This window comes from Salvia splendens, chromosome 7, assembly GCF_004379255.2.
Source record: "Salvia splendens isolate huo1 chromosome 7, SspV2, whole genome shotgun sequence".
NCBI classification, from domain to species: Eukaryota; Viridiplantae; Streptophyta; class Magnoliopsida; order Lamiales; family Lamiaceae; genus Salvia; species Salvia splendens.
Window position 1 is genome coordinate 35,029,529 of NC_056038.1, and position 17,693 is coordinate 35,047,221.

At 35.4% G+C, this 17,693-nt stretch overlaps 1 protein-coding gene across 1 annotated transcript; it reads left to right on the forward strand.

Annotated features, from left to right (window-relative positions):
• Positions 1–12,111: 12,111 nt before the first annotated feature.
• LOC121741897 (mitogen-activated protein kinase 20-like) lies at positions 12,112–16,922 on the forward strand. The gene is made up of 10 exons (XM_042134845.1): positions 12,112–12,757; positions 13,390–13,798; positions 14,121–14,248; positions 14,335–14,394; positions 14,706–14,855; positions 14,963–15,118; positions 15,360–15,571; positions 15,649–15,750; positions 16,001–16,173; positions 16,268–16,922. The coding sequence occupies exons 1-10, from the start codon at positions 12,734–12,736 to the stop codon at positions 16,735–16,737; spliced, it is 1,884 nt and encodes a 627-aa protein (XP_041990779.1). The 5' UTR covers positions 12,112–12,733; the 3' UTR covers positions 16,738–16,922.
• The last annotated feature ends 771 nt before the right edge of the window (positions 16,923–17,693 follow it).

Consider the following 17,693-nt stretch of genomic DNA (forward strand, 5'->3'; position numbering starts at 1 on the left):
AAATTGTGAAATCAGATTTATCAAAGTAGTTTTTGACTTATGACGTAAGAAAACGAGATCCAAATTTTGGATTAGAAAAGAAGCAGTGATTTATGGATTTTAAGTACTAGTATTGATTATTGATCTAACATTTTCTTAATTAAATTAGTTAGCTAGTGATTGTGATTTTTTCAATAAACAAAATCACCATTAAACGTCACACACCCTCCTCCCCATTTCCATGCCGGTTTGAATTATTTAAATCCAAAAATCCAACTCACTTGTTATTGCTCTTTAATTGTAGGGTATATTTAAAGTAAGATCGTAATTAATAACAATAATTGTATTCTTCTAAAAAATTAAACTCGCACGAAATCGACGTCTGACATTAAGCATATAGTATTACTGCCGACACCCACAAACCAATAATATATCAATGTACAAATTTTATTATTGTATTGGATGACAAATAAGTTAATAAACCAATGATTATGAATACAAGTTAATTAAATTTAATTCAACTATCGTTTCTAAAGTTAAAACTCGATCCCTTTGTTTAATTGTTTAGACAGTGGCAATTTTATAATTATAGTGATTGTGAACAGACTCAAATTTGTTACAAAATCAAATTCATAAATATAAAAGCCCAATAATATGAATAGTAGTATGCGACAATTATGTTATGTCACTATTTTTAAACTGTGACAAATTATTAAAACAACACTTTAATATTGATAATGATGTTGTGTGGTTAATTTGCATTTTTATTGTTTTGATTTGAGCTTATACTGTAGCCATTTTTTATAGATAATAATATAATTGTATAAAATACGGAGTACTAGTTTTTAAAATGTGTAGCTATAAAATTGAATAGTGATTAAAGATGTATTATTTCTAATATTATTTTATTTTTAATGTATACACAATTTTTAATGGTAATAAATAACACGATGAAAAATATATGGAGAAATGTAGTGTATAAAGCCGATCCAGAAATTTAAATCTTGTGAGAAATATAAAACAAAACTAATCCGAAAATTTCAAGAATTTACTACTCCACAATCCAAAGCAAACCAAAAAATTTGAAATATCAATAAAGTACATACTACTTAGGTTCCAACATTTTAAAAAATATGATTTGAATAAAATATTTTATTCAAGTATTTAAAAATACATTCATAATTATATACACTAGGTTATAATACCTTTTCCTTGTTTTTTAATTTTAAAACACAAATCTGAACCGAACGAGCAACTCAAATTTTGAAGAATAAAAAATTAAAAATTCAAATCAAATTAAATATATTAATTTAGCTTGGATTACAAATATTTCATCCACTCAAAATAGTACTTATAAAATTGTTTTGATGGGCAATTTCGCCACCTGAATGTTCAAACAAATGTCGAGTTCCGATACACACTGCCCTAAAATGCAAATTAACAAACAAATCAAAATTGAAGAGTGAAATTGTAGGGATCAGACTTATTCCGGATTCACTAATTACCGAGACCTCTTTGGTCTTGTACAAGATAGCCCAGTCAAACTATCAACCAAGCGACTGATGTTACAAGAAATCTAGCTATTACAGTTGTCAACAAATAGCTAAATCAGAGAAGTAATCTTGGACTTGGAAGCTCCAAGATCCTATTGAAGAACCTGCACACTCAATACCCAAGTTAGTAACACAAGGAAAACAGATCCAAACGGATCTAGTGCAATATTCAAGGAAGATAACAAGAAACAACTGGAAACACCAATAGATCACAGAGAATAGCTCAGAGACCCGCCAATAGAGTAGATCTATTCATCCAGATCGAAGATCCAAGGGAGCACAGGAGGTTCCAACTGTGAATCACCTCACACACTAGAGAACAACCTCAAACGTCTCCTCTACACCGGATCTATGTTTCTAACTGAACAAATCTCACAAGAACACTCTCAAACAGAAACCCTAGTTTTCCAGAAAGTAAGCAACCGAAGTAGTTGTCTTCACAAACACTCACACAAGATCTAACACTTGAAAAACCATGAAAGATCACAGAGCAACACACAGGAAATCATCACACGGATGAAGAACACTTAGGGAATCACAATCGCCAGAGAGCTTAGAGAGAGTGTGAGAATTAGAGAGTAAAACGGCTAAGAGGAGAGACCACAACACTAAGAACAAAGTTCACAAGCTTTAGGAAAACCACCAGGTTTGCCTAATAGGCTCCAGAGGGGCTGGCACCCATTAGCCTATAGGACTTAATGCCTCCAGCCACTAGTCACCCTTACCACAGTAGACTAAGTGACTGAGGTCTTTAACCCCTGGGACATGCATCTATCCTAGGTCAAAATGTAAAAACTTAATGCAGAAAATTAGTTTTTCAAGAGGTAAGCATTTAGTACCCATGTCAGCTGGGTTCTTATCTGTATGCACTTTAGAAAAAAAAACTTCACCTTTTCTACAATATCCCTAATGTAATGAAACCTAACATCAATGTGCTTGGTTCTATCATGGAAAACATGATTTTTACACAGCTGAGTAGCAGATTGAGAGTCAGAGAACAAAAAAGAAGGATTTTTCACAAAATTCAGTTCAGAAAGTACTCTCTTTAACCACACTGCCTCTTTCATAGCTTCTGTAATGGCAATGTATTCTGACTGAGTAGTGGATAGGGCCACTATGTGCTGCAGTTGTGACTTCCAACTAATACATGACCTACACACAGTGAAAACATAGGAAGTGGTGGACTTCCTCTTATCTCTGTCATTAGCATAGTTAGAATCAACATAACCAGCAAGTTTGACACCTTCTTCACATTTAGAATAGCACAAACCATACTTTGCAGTATGCTTAAGGTATCTCAATAACCATTTCAAAGCTTCCCAATGCACAGGACCAGGATTGGACATATATCTACTCAAGCAAGACACAGCATATGCAATATTAGGCCTGGTGCTAACCATCAAATACATCACAGATCCAATAGCATTAGCATATGGAACTTTCTTCATAGCATTGATATCATGTTCAGTTTGAGGACAAAGGTCTTTACTTAACACAAAATGACCAGCAAGGGGCACTGAAACAGGCTTAGCTTCATGCATGTTAATTTTTTTTTCAGAATTTTGTACACATAAGGTTCCTGATGCAAGACAAGAGTATTTTCTTTTCTATTTCTGAAAATATTTATTCCTAATATTTTCTGAGCATCCCCTAAGTCTTTCATATCAAAATTCTCACTCAAGGCAGCTTGCACAACACTTATGGTTTTCAAACAAGGACCCATAATCAACATATCATCAACATACAATAGCAAGAAGACAGGAACATAACTAAGGTTCTTCACATACAAACATGCATCAAAAGTACTTCTCACAAAGCCCAATTTATGCATACAAGTATTAAACTTAATGTTCCACTGCCTAGAGGACTGTTTTAGACCATATAAAGCCTTTTTCAGCAAGCAAACATGATTAGGAAACTTGGGATCCACAAAACCCTCAGGCTGTCTCATGTATATAGGTTTATCTAGATCACCATGCAAGAAGACAGTTTTAACATCCATTTGCTTTAGTTCCCAATCAAAATGAGCACACAAAGTGAGCATCAACCTCACAGTAGTGAATTTAACCACATGAGCAAATATTTCGGTGTAATCCACCCCCTCTTGTTGAGTAAAACCTTTGGCCACTAATCTGGCCTTATACCTCAGCCCCTCCACCTCATTCTTTAGCTTGTATAACCATCTACAGTCAACCACAGAAGCACCCAGATGCAGAGGCACAAGGATCCATGTAAGGTTTATTTTCAGAGAGTTCATTTCCTCCACCATAGCATTATGCCATCTATCCCAGAACTTAGACTTTGTAGCCTGCTTGTAGGTTTGAGGCTCATCCCCATCAGATTCATGCACATTGAAAGCCAAATTAATCAAAGCAACAAGCCCTACATATCTAGCAGGTTTTTGCACATTTTGCCTTCTAGGCCTATCTCTGGAAAGCACATAGTCATTCAAATTTGGTGCATCAATAGCATTTTGCACTCCAGAAGGACTATTTAACACATTCTGGGCAGGTAAGGGATCATTTACATTCATAGGACTAGCATGCACATTGTCATCAGGTAAGGGCACATTGTTCACATTATCATCATGTAGGTTTCCCTCATAGGGTGTATCACTATGAATATAGGCTGGCACTGAGTTCCAAAAAGGTTGTTCCACCTCACTTGAAGCATCCACTGGATGCACCACATCAGTGGGTATATCTGTGGACTCCACCTCACTTGGAGGGTCACTGTTCACACTCTCTAGAGCTGAATTATTAGTCAATCTCAGACAGGGGAATTCATTTTCATTAAACACCACATCCCTGCTAATAATGACCTTAAAACCAGGCTCATCTCTTAGCCAGACCCTATATCCTTTGACACCCTCAGGATATCCCAAAAAAAATACCCTTTCTAGACCTAGGTTCAAGTTTGTCAGTCTTAGTATGCACAAAAGCAGAACATCCAAACACCCTTAGGTGAGAAAGATTCAAGGGTTTTCCAATAAACACATATTCAGGGCACTGCCCCAATAAAGGCACAGAGGGAGACCTATTTACCAGATATGTAGCAGTTAACAATGCTTCACCCCAAAAATTCTTTGACAATCCAGATTTTGAAAGCATGCATCTAACTTTTTCAAGCAATGTCCTATTCATTCTTTTAACTCCATTTTGTTGAGGAGTATAAGGTACAGTTTTATGCCTCTTAATTCCAAAACCAGCACACAAGTCATCCATTTGTTTATTACAAAATTCAAGACCATTGTCAGTTCTGATTCCTTTAATCCTCTTTCCAGTTTGGTTTTCATTCAAGGTTTTCCAAGTAGTAAATTTTCCAAACACATCATACTTATGTTTCATCAGAAAACACCACACTTTTTTTGAGAAATCATCAATTACAGAAAGAAAATAGACTGAACCAGAGTGAGATGACACAGGAGCAGGTCCCCAAACATCCATATGCAGATATTCCAACACATTTGTACTAACATTAGCAGGAACAGGTGTAGGAAAAATCACTCTATGTTGTTTGCCAAGCACACATGTGTCACAAAAGGCAATTCACCACAAACATCAGAATCAGACAGAATGGCATGTTTTTTCAGAATATTCAACCCCTTTTCACTCATGTGACCTAGCCTATTGTGCCACAACAATAATTTGTCAGATTTTAAAACATTGGCAGAAGCTTTATCACAAGTAAGATGAACTGCATTACAAACATACAAACCACACTTTCTTTGAGCCTTAAACATGCACATTGAACCTTTACAGATTTTCATACAGCCTTCCCCCCACTTGCCACTCAATCCAGAATTTTCAAGAGCAGTACAAGACATCAAATTATAGCATAGATCTGGAACATATCTAACATCCTTCAAATTCAGCACATAGCCATTATTAAATTTTAAACACACAGTGCCAATCCCAAGAATTTCACACTTCTTGTCATTAGCTATTGACACATAAGTATTTGAAACATGTTTTATCTCAGAAAACACTTCTTTGAAGGGACTCACATGATAAGTACATCCAGAATCACATAACCAGTCATTTGAAGTATAAAGACACATATGGGAGACATTGATATTCAACAAATCATGCACCATAAACACAGATTCATTGTCAGTTTTATATTTGGCCACATTGGCAATGTTTTCAATCTGAGAGTTATTGTTATTATGGTGAGGATGCTTATTCTTCTTAGGCTTGGTACATTCCTTTTTATAATGCCCAGTTTCTCCACAGTTATAACATTTTCTGAAGGATTTAGGGTCCCTACTGCTGGATCTGGACCTAAATTTCTTTTTGGAGTTAGATCTACCCCTAACATTTAACGCCTTGTTGGCAGTAGATTTTTCAGAACCCCTTTCCCTTAAGTCAAGTTCCTTAGATTTAAGGGAGCTAATTATCAGGTCAAGATGGGCAGAGTCTCTGCCATATTTAATGGCAGCCTTTACATCACTAAAGGAATCAGGTATGACATTCATCAGGGCAATGCTAGTATATTCATCAATGGTTTTATCACCAGATCTTTTAATATCCTGAACTAGCTTCTGAAATCTATCCACATTATCATCAATATCCCTAGACAAATCAAGCTTAAATTTGAACAGCTTTTCAAGCAAATACATTCTAGAGGACATGGAAGTTTCAGTGAACAGAGTATCAAGTAATTTCCACATTTCAGAGGCAGATTCCACATGATCAACCTTTCTAATCACAGAATCAGACAAATTGAGAATTATAGTAGCCCTGGCCAACTCATTCATTTCAGATTGTTTTTCTTGAGAAACATCATCAGACACAGTACCATCAACTGATTTGAAAACCTTTTGTTGAATCAGAATACACTTCAATTTTTGTTTCCAAATCATGAAATCATTTTTTCCATTAAATGGAACCAAACCAATAGGTTGAGACATTTTGGAGACAAGTTCAGCAAGAACACAGTGAGCAAGGTAAGAACACACAACTTTACACACAATTTAGAACAGAGACATACACACAAGGACAGAACACAGATTTTCACATAAGTTACCCAAGAACACAGTGAGTACATAAGCCACACATGTCAGACCTCAAGACCCTGACTGTCACGAGCAACACTGGCTAAGGCTATCCCAGCTCGCAATCACTCACTCTTGGAGGGCGCAGGGGGTCACTTAAGCAGTATAAGATGCTTGGTGGCCAGATGAGATGAGATCAGAGATCAGAGAACACCAAGAAAACCACGGAAGCAAGCAAAAGCACACAGGATAAAGACAGAGAAAACCTTAAGCCTTGCCAAGGCTGTCTACCAGCAGCAAAATTCCCAAACCTATAGTGGCACTAAACAGGAAACCAAAAAAAAGGAAGTTACAACCAATTTACCAGAGCAAACCCCCACTCGAGGAAGGGTTCCACTTGCCCACCTCCTTATAGCGACTCAGCGTGCCGGAATAGTCCCCCCGTGGCTCTGATACCACTGTAGGGATCAGACTTATTCCGGATTCACTAATTACCGAGACCTCTTTGGTCTTGTACAAGATAGCTCAGTCAAACTATCAACCAAGCGACTGATGTTACAAGAAATCTAGCTATTACAGTTGTCAACAAATAGCTAAATCAGAGCAGTAATCTTGGACTTGGAAGCTCTAAGATCCTATTGAAGAACCTGCACACTCAATACCCAAGTTAGTAACACAAGGAAAACAGATCCAAACGGATCTAGTGCAATATTCAAGGAAGATAACAAGAAACAACTGGAAACACCAATAGATCACAGAGAATGGCTCAGAGACCCGCCAATAGAGTAGATCTATTCATCCAGATCGAAGATCCAAGGGAGCACAGGAGGTTCCAACTGTGAATCACCTCACACACTAGAGAACAACCTCAAACCTCTCCTCTACACCGGATCTATGTTTCTAACCGAACAAATCTCACAAGAACACTCTCAAACAGAAACCCTAGTTTTCCAGAAAGTAAGCAACCGAAGTAGTTGCCTTCACAAACACTCACACAAGATCTAACACTTGAAAAACCATGAAAGATCACAGAGCAACACACTGGAAATCATCACACGGATGAAGAACACTTAGGGAATCACAATCGCCAGAGAGCTTAGAGAGAGTGAGAATCAGAGAGTAAAACGGCTAAGAGGAGAGAAAGAGATATAAATCTCACAGGAAATTGGGCTAGGGCAAGTTACAGGCCCAAAGTCATCTGAGCCAATTAATTCCCAGGCCCAAATGATATCCACCAATTATAACAGCCCAATATAACCAACAAAAATATTTGACCAATTGTGGTGCATTTAGAATTACATTACCGATTTTGCGTATACACACAAAATGTGACTGAATATAAGTAAAATAACGGACTAGAGATTTTGCCGACAATTTTGATAAAAAAATTACTACAAAATTTCAATTATTGATACGCATTCATTTGTGATGATTATTCGTTGCGAAGATGAGACCACTATCACTATATAAGGTAAAGTTTATCTGAACAAAAATTAGATTAAATTCGATATCTCTTTCGCTAAAGAGAAAATTAAGTGACTCGACTTAATCACGACCCATTTTTATAACTCTATAGTTCTTCTTTATCGGTAAAATATGATGCAGCATTTAATAATTTCATTCGATATTAAGTAAGTTGAAAATAAATGTCAAATCATGTTGATGTGACAAAAGTAGAAAGTGGAAGTTAAATGGATCAATAATTTTGGTGAACGAAGAAATATCAATTCTCGATTAAACGGACAAGTTTTGATCAAATTAAAATATGCTTAATTTATTCAATCAAGAATCTAACGTTTTAGGTGTATAAATATAAGCATATTTTCAAAATTTTGTATGAATTGTACAAGTATTATATTTTTAATAAAGACTCAATATCAATATTTCATGTTGGGATCAAATTATTTTATCTTTAGTCCCTTAATTAATAAATAGTCGGGCCTATGTGGTCATCGGAAAAAGGCAATTATCACGTGGTTAATATTCTCAACAAATAACTTTGTCGTATATAATTAATTACAAAAACCATAAAAGAAGATAGAGAGAAGCAAGAAGCCAAAAGTGAGGGAAAATAATAGTAATAACAAAATCGAAATAATCGAACATAGAAAAATATATTGCAAAAAAATAAATACATGACAGAGCGAGAAGTTGTTGTCGGTCGTTAGATTGTCCGATTATCAAAATATAAATGTTTACTTTTACATGGTTGTTAGAGTTCTTATTTGTATTAAAATCCCAACAGTTTTTTTCTTCTTTCGGAAACTTTTTTTGTTGGTCAATTTTCATGTTTCTTGCAGCATTGACTTCAATTTTTTAATATGTATATCATCAGGTATCAATAATCTTAGTAGTGAACAATACAAATTTTAATAAATACGAGAGAAAGAAAATAGAAGTATTGTTAGTTGAAGTTGAATACAAGTACTTCACTATATAAAAGAGAGAGAAAACTTAATGCTCGTCTAAAATGGAAAACGACTAATTTTTATGGATATATTAAAATGAAAAGGCAAGACTACGGGTGTGGATTGGAAGGAGTGAAATATATAGATTTTGAAATAATAGTACCTTATTCATGCATCTGATACATTTTTTATTTTTGAGACGTCTCACACTCAACTTAAATCATTTTCTAAAATAAAAACACTATTTTTGAGACGTCTCCATTTTTTATTTGCATGTTTCTTGCAGCATTGACTTCCACCTTTTAATATGTACTCCCTGTGTCCCGGATTAGGAGTCACTTATTGTTATGGCTCGGGTTTTAAGAAAGAATTGACGTGTGTAATAAATGAAGTGAGAGGGTGGAGTGTGTAATAAATGAAGTGAGTTGGTTGAAGGTGAGTCCCTTTTGACTTTTTGGAGTGTGAAATAAATGAAGTGAGATGGTAGAGTGTGTAATTAAATGTTTGATTTTTATTTTGGTTTATTTAAATGTAGAGAATGACATTTTTATGTAATTTTGACGAAGAATGAGGTAAAATTGTACGACCAAATATGAAAAATTTTAAATGTGACTCTTAAACTGGGACGGACTTTTATAGTAAAAAGTGACTCTTAATCTGGGACGGAGGGAGTATATCATTCGGTATCAATAATCTTAGTAGTGAACAATACAAATTTTAATAAATACGAGAGAAAGAAAATAGAAGTATTGTTAGTTGAAGTTGAATACAAGTACTTCACTATATAAAAGAGAGAGAGAAAACTTAATGCTCGTCTAATATGGAAAACGACTAATTTTTATGGATATATTAAAATGAAAAGGCAAGACTATGGGTGTGGATGGGAAGGAGTGAAATATATAGATTTTGAAATAATAGTACCTTATTCATGCATCTGATATATTTTTTATTTTTGAGACGTCTCACACTCAACTTAAAGCATTTTCTAAAATAAAAACACTATTTGTTGTAATTATTCCATTCCATACTACACAAAGTTTCATGACAAACATAATCTGAATGAAATAGAATAAGACGTAAAAGTACAATAAACGTTTAAAAAACTAGTACTCCCTATAAACTAATTGAGTTTCATGATTTATCTCAAGTTGGTACATCTTTTTCAGCTTTCATAGTTTCGATTTAGTAAATGGCCTCTCTTAATCAAATTGAACGTGACTGCCCATAATATGTAAGTACTATATACATTCTAGAAGGTAGTGAGCTATAATGCAAAAATAATTTGGTAGGAAGTGGTAGGTTTCACCCACTTCACTATTGCCAAAATTATAAGCTATCACCAATACTCATAATTCAATATATATACTTGCATGTGTCCTAGCAAATATTTCCACTTTAATAATTGAGGCATATATTTAGATCTTCACTTGTCTGTCCTATTACTAAGGGACCCTCACTCCAAACACAATAAGGTTAAGGTCCTTATTCAAGCCACCCCTTACTAATGTACATGTTTAAGGATTAAGACTAAAGACAACTACGATGAAGCCATTATAAGCTATGCTTTAATTAACACTGATCACAAAATAAAAGAATATTACTACATGCACATGTTTTAAGGATTAAGAATAAAGACAGCTCGGATGAGGCCATTATAAGATATGCTTTAAGTAACACTAATCGAAGCACTTGCCTGAAAAGGGTTAGGTTGGAGCCATTTACATACGTGGGTCCGACCGATAGCCATTTGCAAGGTGCGCCGTGGACCATTACGGACTATTGTGCATATATGCTAAGTTCTAATAGAATTAAGGCCTAATTGGTCGTGAACATATTACTACATGAACCACTTCATATACGGAAAAAAAAAACAATATTACTACTATTATTTGATACAAACCAAAAAAATCACAATTTTCATTTGAATGTGAAAGGCAAATATAAAAAAAAGGGATCAACTTTTCTACATTAGTAAGATGTTTTCGTCCCACACTCCCACTAATTGAGGTTGCAAGTCATCGTGAATGAGAATGGATCAACTTTATTTTATACTAATAAAAAAAAGTTAAATCCATAATTCTAAATCTAGCAGGAGATAATCCAATCGTATTAAACTCTAATCACTTCACTTGGAGTATTTCTCAATCTAAATAAGTTAAAACATTAACTAGAAGCAATAATCAAACATTTACTAGATAACAAGCTACAAAATAAGAATAAAGTAAATAAATCGAAAACTCAAATAAAGTTAGAATATTGTATATACCTTAAATAATTAAAAGTATCTCTAGTTACCAAAATGAAATAATGATGCACCACCCATTATATATAGTCCATTCATTATATACAAAGACAAAACCGCTAAAAAATCATTTTAATTTTCACTTAAAATCAAAACTTTAAAGCGTTATAACAGAAAAACATACAGACGAAAAAACACTTGGCTTAAAACTAAGTGACTAAGTCCATCTTGATAATTAGTTGGAAATAATAATTAATTTAGTCATTAAATAAGTAAAGACGTCGATAAATTTTCCAAACTAAAATTTCATACTAATCCCGTAACTGCGATTATCTCTAAAATCGTAGTATAATTATTAATTGTACCCATAAAGGAATTTAAAACGAATTCGTAAAATAAATAAATCATAAATTTTTGTTAAACTGTGAACAAACCTATGAATATTCAGTTAATTTTATAGTTTGACCAAATTTTATGGCTGCCAAGTAGAAAAGGTAATATAATATATGAATGAATTGTGTAAAGATCATATCAAGGCCTTCTTATCATAATGTATTAATTACATCATAATTATATCTATACTACTCCCTCGGTCCCACTTTAGGAGTCTCAATTTACCATTTTTGGGTGTCCCACTTTAGGAATCCCGGTTGAAAAATACCATAAATGATAATAGGCACCACATTCTACTAACTTTTTTCGACTCACATTTTATTATAAAACTAATATATAAAAGTAGGACTCACATTCTACTATTTTTTTTACCAACTTTACTTTACATTTATTAAAAACCCGTGCCAAACTTTAATGAGACTCCTAAAGTGCGACGGAATACGGATTAAGATAAAATAATATAATTAATGGATTAAAAATTAATTTCTTATTAATGGAACCATCAACGGCTCGGCTTATTCCTCATCTGTTTCAGACGTATTTATACACATCTCTCTCTCCAAAACGTCCAACTTCGCCTCTCTTTCTCTCTCTAGATTGTGTCGGTGTCGGTGTCGGTCTCGGTCTCAGATCTCCCCCCACACCAGCTGCTACAGCATAAAGGGTTCCTTCAGATCCACACATTCGGGCACTCTTTTACATTGTGCAAAAGCCCAATTCTGTATATAAATAACATTGGAGGGTTTTCGATTTATGGGAGGTTTTGTTGCGGAGGAGATGTTGTTTTCTGTCGCTTTTGCTCGTCTATGATTGCGGGCGAGGAGGCGGAAGAAGACGAAAGAGGAGAAGCGGTGCGTTTTATGATTGATCGCTTTCTCTTTGTCTTCAACGATAATTCGAAGCGTACGAGGTGGGACTGCTCCTTCGCCGTCCGTAGCCGCAGTCGATGGGGCAAATGCGGCTGAATGTGTGCTGAATCGTTTCCGATTGAGGTCTGGAGGAACGTTAATTGAATTGAATTGAATTGAATTTTATTTATTCATTCAATTCGGTATTTCGTAAGTGCTGTTGGTGAATTGAATTTTATTTATTCATTCAATTCGGTATTTCGTAAGTGCTGTTGGAAATTCTTCTTCGGGGGGAGATCTGAGTTTTCTTGGCAATGCAGCCTGATCAGCGCAAGAAAGTAAGCTCCTTGATTTTAGTGTGTGGCCTTATTTTGTTGTGTTATTGTTTACCTGGATGAAATTTGAGTGGAATTTGAGAATTAGTAGACTACTAGGGCTTGATGTTTATTGATTTGTATTAGGATTTGTATGTTATTGGTTATTGGATTTCTCATTTAATCAGTCGTAATGTTGTAATTGACGAGTAGCCAGTGTCTTTCCATTCTTCTTAATTTGTTCTTCTGTATCATTGAATAATTGATTTTATATGTCTATTGTTGGAGGTCTCTGATGGATTGACTCAATTATCGTCTTATGTGATAGATCTCTCTGTTTGGACATTTTTGTTTTAGGGATAAAGCATTCTTTTTTCCAAAAGTAACAGTTTGTCTGATTCTTACTGATTAATCAATGTAACAGATACTAAGCTCTTCATCCACTAGGTGCAGTGTTCTTATTTATATGATTTGTTGACTGCTAAATTTCCAATACCATACTATAATTGGAATTTTTACTGTGCAACAATAACGTAGGATCTGTTTGACCTATTACACAATATTACATTTCTGATAAACTAAAGTTTGAACAGTAAGCTTAACTTAATGGTCATTGTGTTGCAATAGACTAACATACTTAATATTTTATGCAACAGGGTTCGGCGGAATTGGAATTCTTTTCTGAATATGGTGATGCAAGCAGGTTTAAGATCCAGGAGATCGTAGGTAAAGGCAGCTATGGTGTTGTTTGCTCGGCGGTCGATACTCATACAGGTGAAAAAGTGGCAATAAAGAAAATACATGATATCTTTGAACACCTTTCTGATGCTGCTCGAATACTTCGGGAGATAAAGCTTTTGAGGCTGCTCAGACACCCAGATATTGTTGCAATAAAACACATTATGCTTCCACCTTCAAGGAGAGAATTCAAAAATATATATGTTGTTTTTGAACTCATGGAATCAGATTTACATCAAGTCATTAAGGCTAATGATGACTTGACACGGGAACATCATCAGTTTTTCCTTTATCAATTGCTCCGTGCTCTAAAATATATCCACACTGGTAAATCTTTTGCAACATCTCTTTCTCATTCCTCTTTGTTTTATACTTTTATATAAGAAATTCACGAATTTCATTGCCAATTGCCATATCTGGTTGTTACTAAGAACCTCTTACTGGGCACCGGAATTCAATGTTAATTTACTGCCTAAAAGTTAGATGGTTGTTAAGAAAATGCTTACTTTGTCTCCTGCTATGTGTCTTGGCTTGTTGTTCATTTGATGGAAAGATGTTTGCTGTCATGTCATACTAAATGGTTAATTGGTTAGTGTTTAATAGTGAGTTTGCGATAAGGTCAATTTACTATTTATATTTTTTTTTGCAGCCAATGTATATCATCGAGATTTGAAACCGAAGAATATTCTGGCAAATGCCAACTGTAAACTAAAAATATGTGATTTTGGATTGGCTAGAGTAGCATTCAACGACACACCTACAACAATATTTTGGACGGTATAAAATATCTCAAAGAGAATTTGCTGTGTTATTGAATTTTCACTATTTATCCATTTCTGATTTTTGTTCCGTGTTAAACACAGGACTATGTTGCTACAAGATGGTATAGAGCTCCGGAATTATGTGGCTCATTTTTCTCTAAGGTGGTTTTATAGCCTTTTGACAATCTGTTGATGAGAATTTCGTAATGGTTTGCTAAGTGATGTCTTGTAACAACAAATAGTGGTCGTTATCACCAAGCTGTTTGCTTTTATTTATTTGAAGTTTGACATCAAGCAATTTAGCCTATGTTTTTTGCATTCATAGGTGCAGTTTGTTCCCGAAGTCTATTTTTCTAAGAAATATCTCTCTCCATTCAATGACCCACCTTTTTTTATGAAGAGGGCTTAGTTTCGATCAGCACCATTACTTTTAGTAAAAATATTATTGATGTTTAAACTTCATGTTTATTCAGTATACTCCAGCAATTGACATATGGAGCATTGGCTGCATTTTTGCTGAGGTTGTAACGGGGAAGCCACTTTTCCCTGGGAAGAATGTTGTTCACCAGCTGGATATGATAACCGACCTTCTTGGAACACCTTCTATGGATACCATTTCTCACGTATGCATTACTTTTCCTTTTCATCATCAACTGTACCTTCAAAATATTTTAATTTCCTTAAATTAGACCTACTCCTGATATTATTTTTTCTTCTATTCTTTTGTTAGGTTCGGAATGAAAAGGCTAGAAAGTATCTTACAAGCATGCGAAAGAAGCAGCCAGTTCCTTTTGCTCAGAAGTTTCCAAATGCTGATCCTTTGGCTCTTCGGCTCTTGGAGAGGCTGCTTGCTTTTGATCCAAAGGATCGTCCAACTGCTGAACAGGTTTGCTATAACCTATCTATGTTTTTGCTTCATAGGAGATCAATTTGTTTAGATTCCTTCCTTTGTTACTGGGACCTTTTGCGCGTGCAAGTTTACTTATATTCTTTTTACACTTTCTCACATGATGATATTGTTGAAGCAAAAAGTTGTATGAATAAACTCTTTTTCTTTAGGGCATTAATCATCATTGATTTTTTGTTTTTTTTTTCTTTTCTTTAAATTACTATTAATGAATTTGCAGGCACTAGCTGATCCTTATTTCAAGGGATTGGCTAAGGCTGAGAGAGAACCATCCTGTCAACCAATCTCTAAAATGGAATTTGAGTTTGAGAGGCGAAGGGTGACAAAGGAAGATGTAAGAGAGTTAATATATCGGGAGATACTGGAGTACCATCCTCAGCTACGGAAGGATTATATCAATGGAATCGAAAGAACTAATTTTCTTTATCCTAGGTGAGTTATTTTGATGCTGTGCCTTTTTTTTGTTTGACTCCACTGGATTTGCTAAAATGGACATGTCTCTTGTGCAGTGCAATCGATCACTTTAAAAATCAGTTTGCTCATTTGGAAGGAAGTGTTGGTAAAAGTGGACCAGTGATTCCACTTGAAAGAAAGCATGCTTCCCTTCCTAGGTATTTATGCAAACCTATCCCTTTTTTCCCTTCCTAGTTTGAGTTATGGTTACTTCCTTCTTGGGTTGCCTTCATTATAACGGTATAGTAGATACACACACACACACACACACACACACACACACACATATATATATATAGCATACTACATGAATGCTATCCTAGTGTTGTGTGACTAAGGTCTGTTAGAATTCCCATATGACACCACTTCGGCTAGTTCTCATATTAGTGCTCGCATACAATGGTACAGGTCTTCTACCATTGTACATTCCACTAGAGTGCCTCCGAAAGAGCAGCCTGCTGTTGCAAACGCAAGGGATCGGCATAACTCTGAAGAATCAGGCAGCAAAAACTCGAGAGATTCTGAAGGGCCTCACAATAGTTTGTCAAGACCCTTACATCCACCACAGAGGATCGCACAAGGTACTTTCCTGATAGAGTGTTAATCCTACGAACTGTTATGCTTGTTTCCTACGTGATAGTCTCACTTCCTACATTTAACACATACGATGCACAGCTAAACCAGGCAAAGTTGTTGGTCCGGTGTTGGCGTATGAGAATCCTAATGGTGCCAAAGACTTTTATGATCCTAGAGCGCTGGTCAGACACACCGCACTCCCCCACCAGGGTATCCCCTCGGTTCATCCCAGTAGGAACGAGACAGGGAGGATGGAGAGACCGATGGGTGAGACCGGGAGAGACTATCCTACTAATACAAAACAAGCAATGAACTGCGGCATAGCTGCCAAGTTAGCCCCTGCTGACGTAAGTCACGTGACAATAGACATAGATACCCATCCATATTTTACGAGCCGAGCAGGGGCAACAAAGGTGGATCATCCCGATGACAGGGTCATCGTGGACACAAATCGGCTGCATGCCAAAGCTCAGTATGGCGGGCTTGGAGTCGGTGCAGCAGCATCGGCTAAAGTGGCTGTACACAGAAAAGTATCGGTGATGCAGTACGGTGTGGCTCGGATGTATTAGCCGAAGGTTTTATGTAAATCTCAGGTCTGTGCATAAAAAAAATGGTAGTGTTGTGAAGAGCGAAAACATGCAGCAATCTTTCTGCAACTCTTGGCTTTGGATGGTTAGGTCTGGTTAGATGTGAACAGTTCTTTTCTTCCTTTTTTGTCATGTGAGTAATAAATATGATGATAGTTGCAATTTCACATCTCAATTCTTGGCAAACTCTCTCTAATAAATACAGTATTATTTTTTTGTCAATTTTATTACATTGGGATGTTAATTATTTATATCAATGCCATGTAGATAATATAATTTTGATGCAATAACATAATTTTTTTAATGAAATTTGAAAATAACAAAGTAGTTTAAATAAATACCCCATATGAATTTATTGAAAAATGATGACGTGGCATAACTAACCCTTCTAAGCCAGCTAGCATTTAAATACTGAAATTAAATGTAATCAAACATGCAAATTGAGTGATGAACTTCTTCGTGAATTTCATCTAAACCCTCAACTCTCGAAGCAGTTTCTACTTTCTACTCGATCAGAATCTCGATCGCCGTTCCAGATCCGGTGAACTTACGTCGGCGTTGCAGAATAGGTGTGCCTGCTTTCTCATCTTCCAATTTCAGCCAGCGCAATTCTCAACAATGAAGCGGTTATAGAAAATATGGAAAATTCGTTTATTTTCTTTGTACTCTGTTTGGCTGCGTAGAAACGTAAACTTCTGATTCCTGTTGTTAAGTTAGATGTGGAATTCATTTTGGTTTATGTTAGAATATGGAAATCAAATCATATGGGAATCAAATCATGTAACTAAGGAAATGATCATGTAATTAATGTATAATGCTCACTATTTGGTAGCTGAATACTGCGATTCTTCTTTGAATGTATGTTCCTTTGACCTTTGTTATTCATCGTTTCAATATTGATTTATCAAGCGAGTAAATCGAACTATCTAAAAGAGGTG

Excerpts from the sequence above, each read along its gene's own strand:
- LOC121741897 (XM_042134845.1), top strand. The coding sequence starts at position 12,734 with ATGCAGCCTGATCAGCGCAAGAAA. Across the intron at positions 13,799-14,120 it reads TCTAAAATATATCCACACTG|CCAATGTATATCATCGAGAT; the intron begins GTAAATCTTTTG and ends TTTTTTTTGCAG. Across the intron at positions 16,174-16,267 it reads ACCACAGAGGATCGCACAAG|CTAAACCAGGCAAAGTTGTT; the intron begins GTACTTTCCTGA and ends TACGATGCACAG.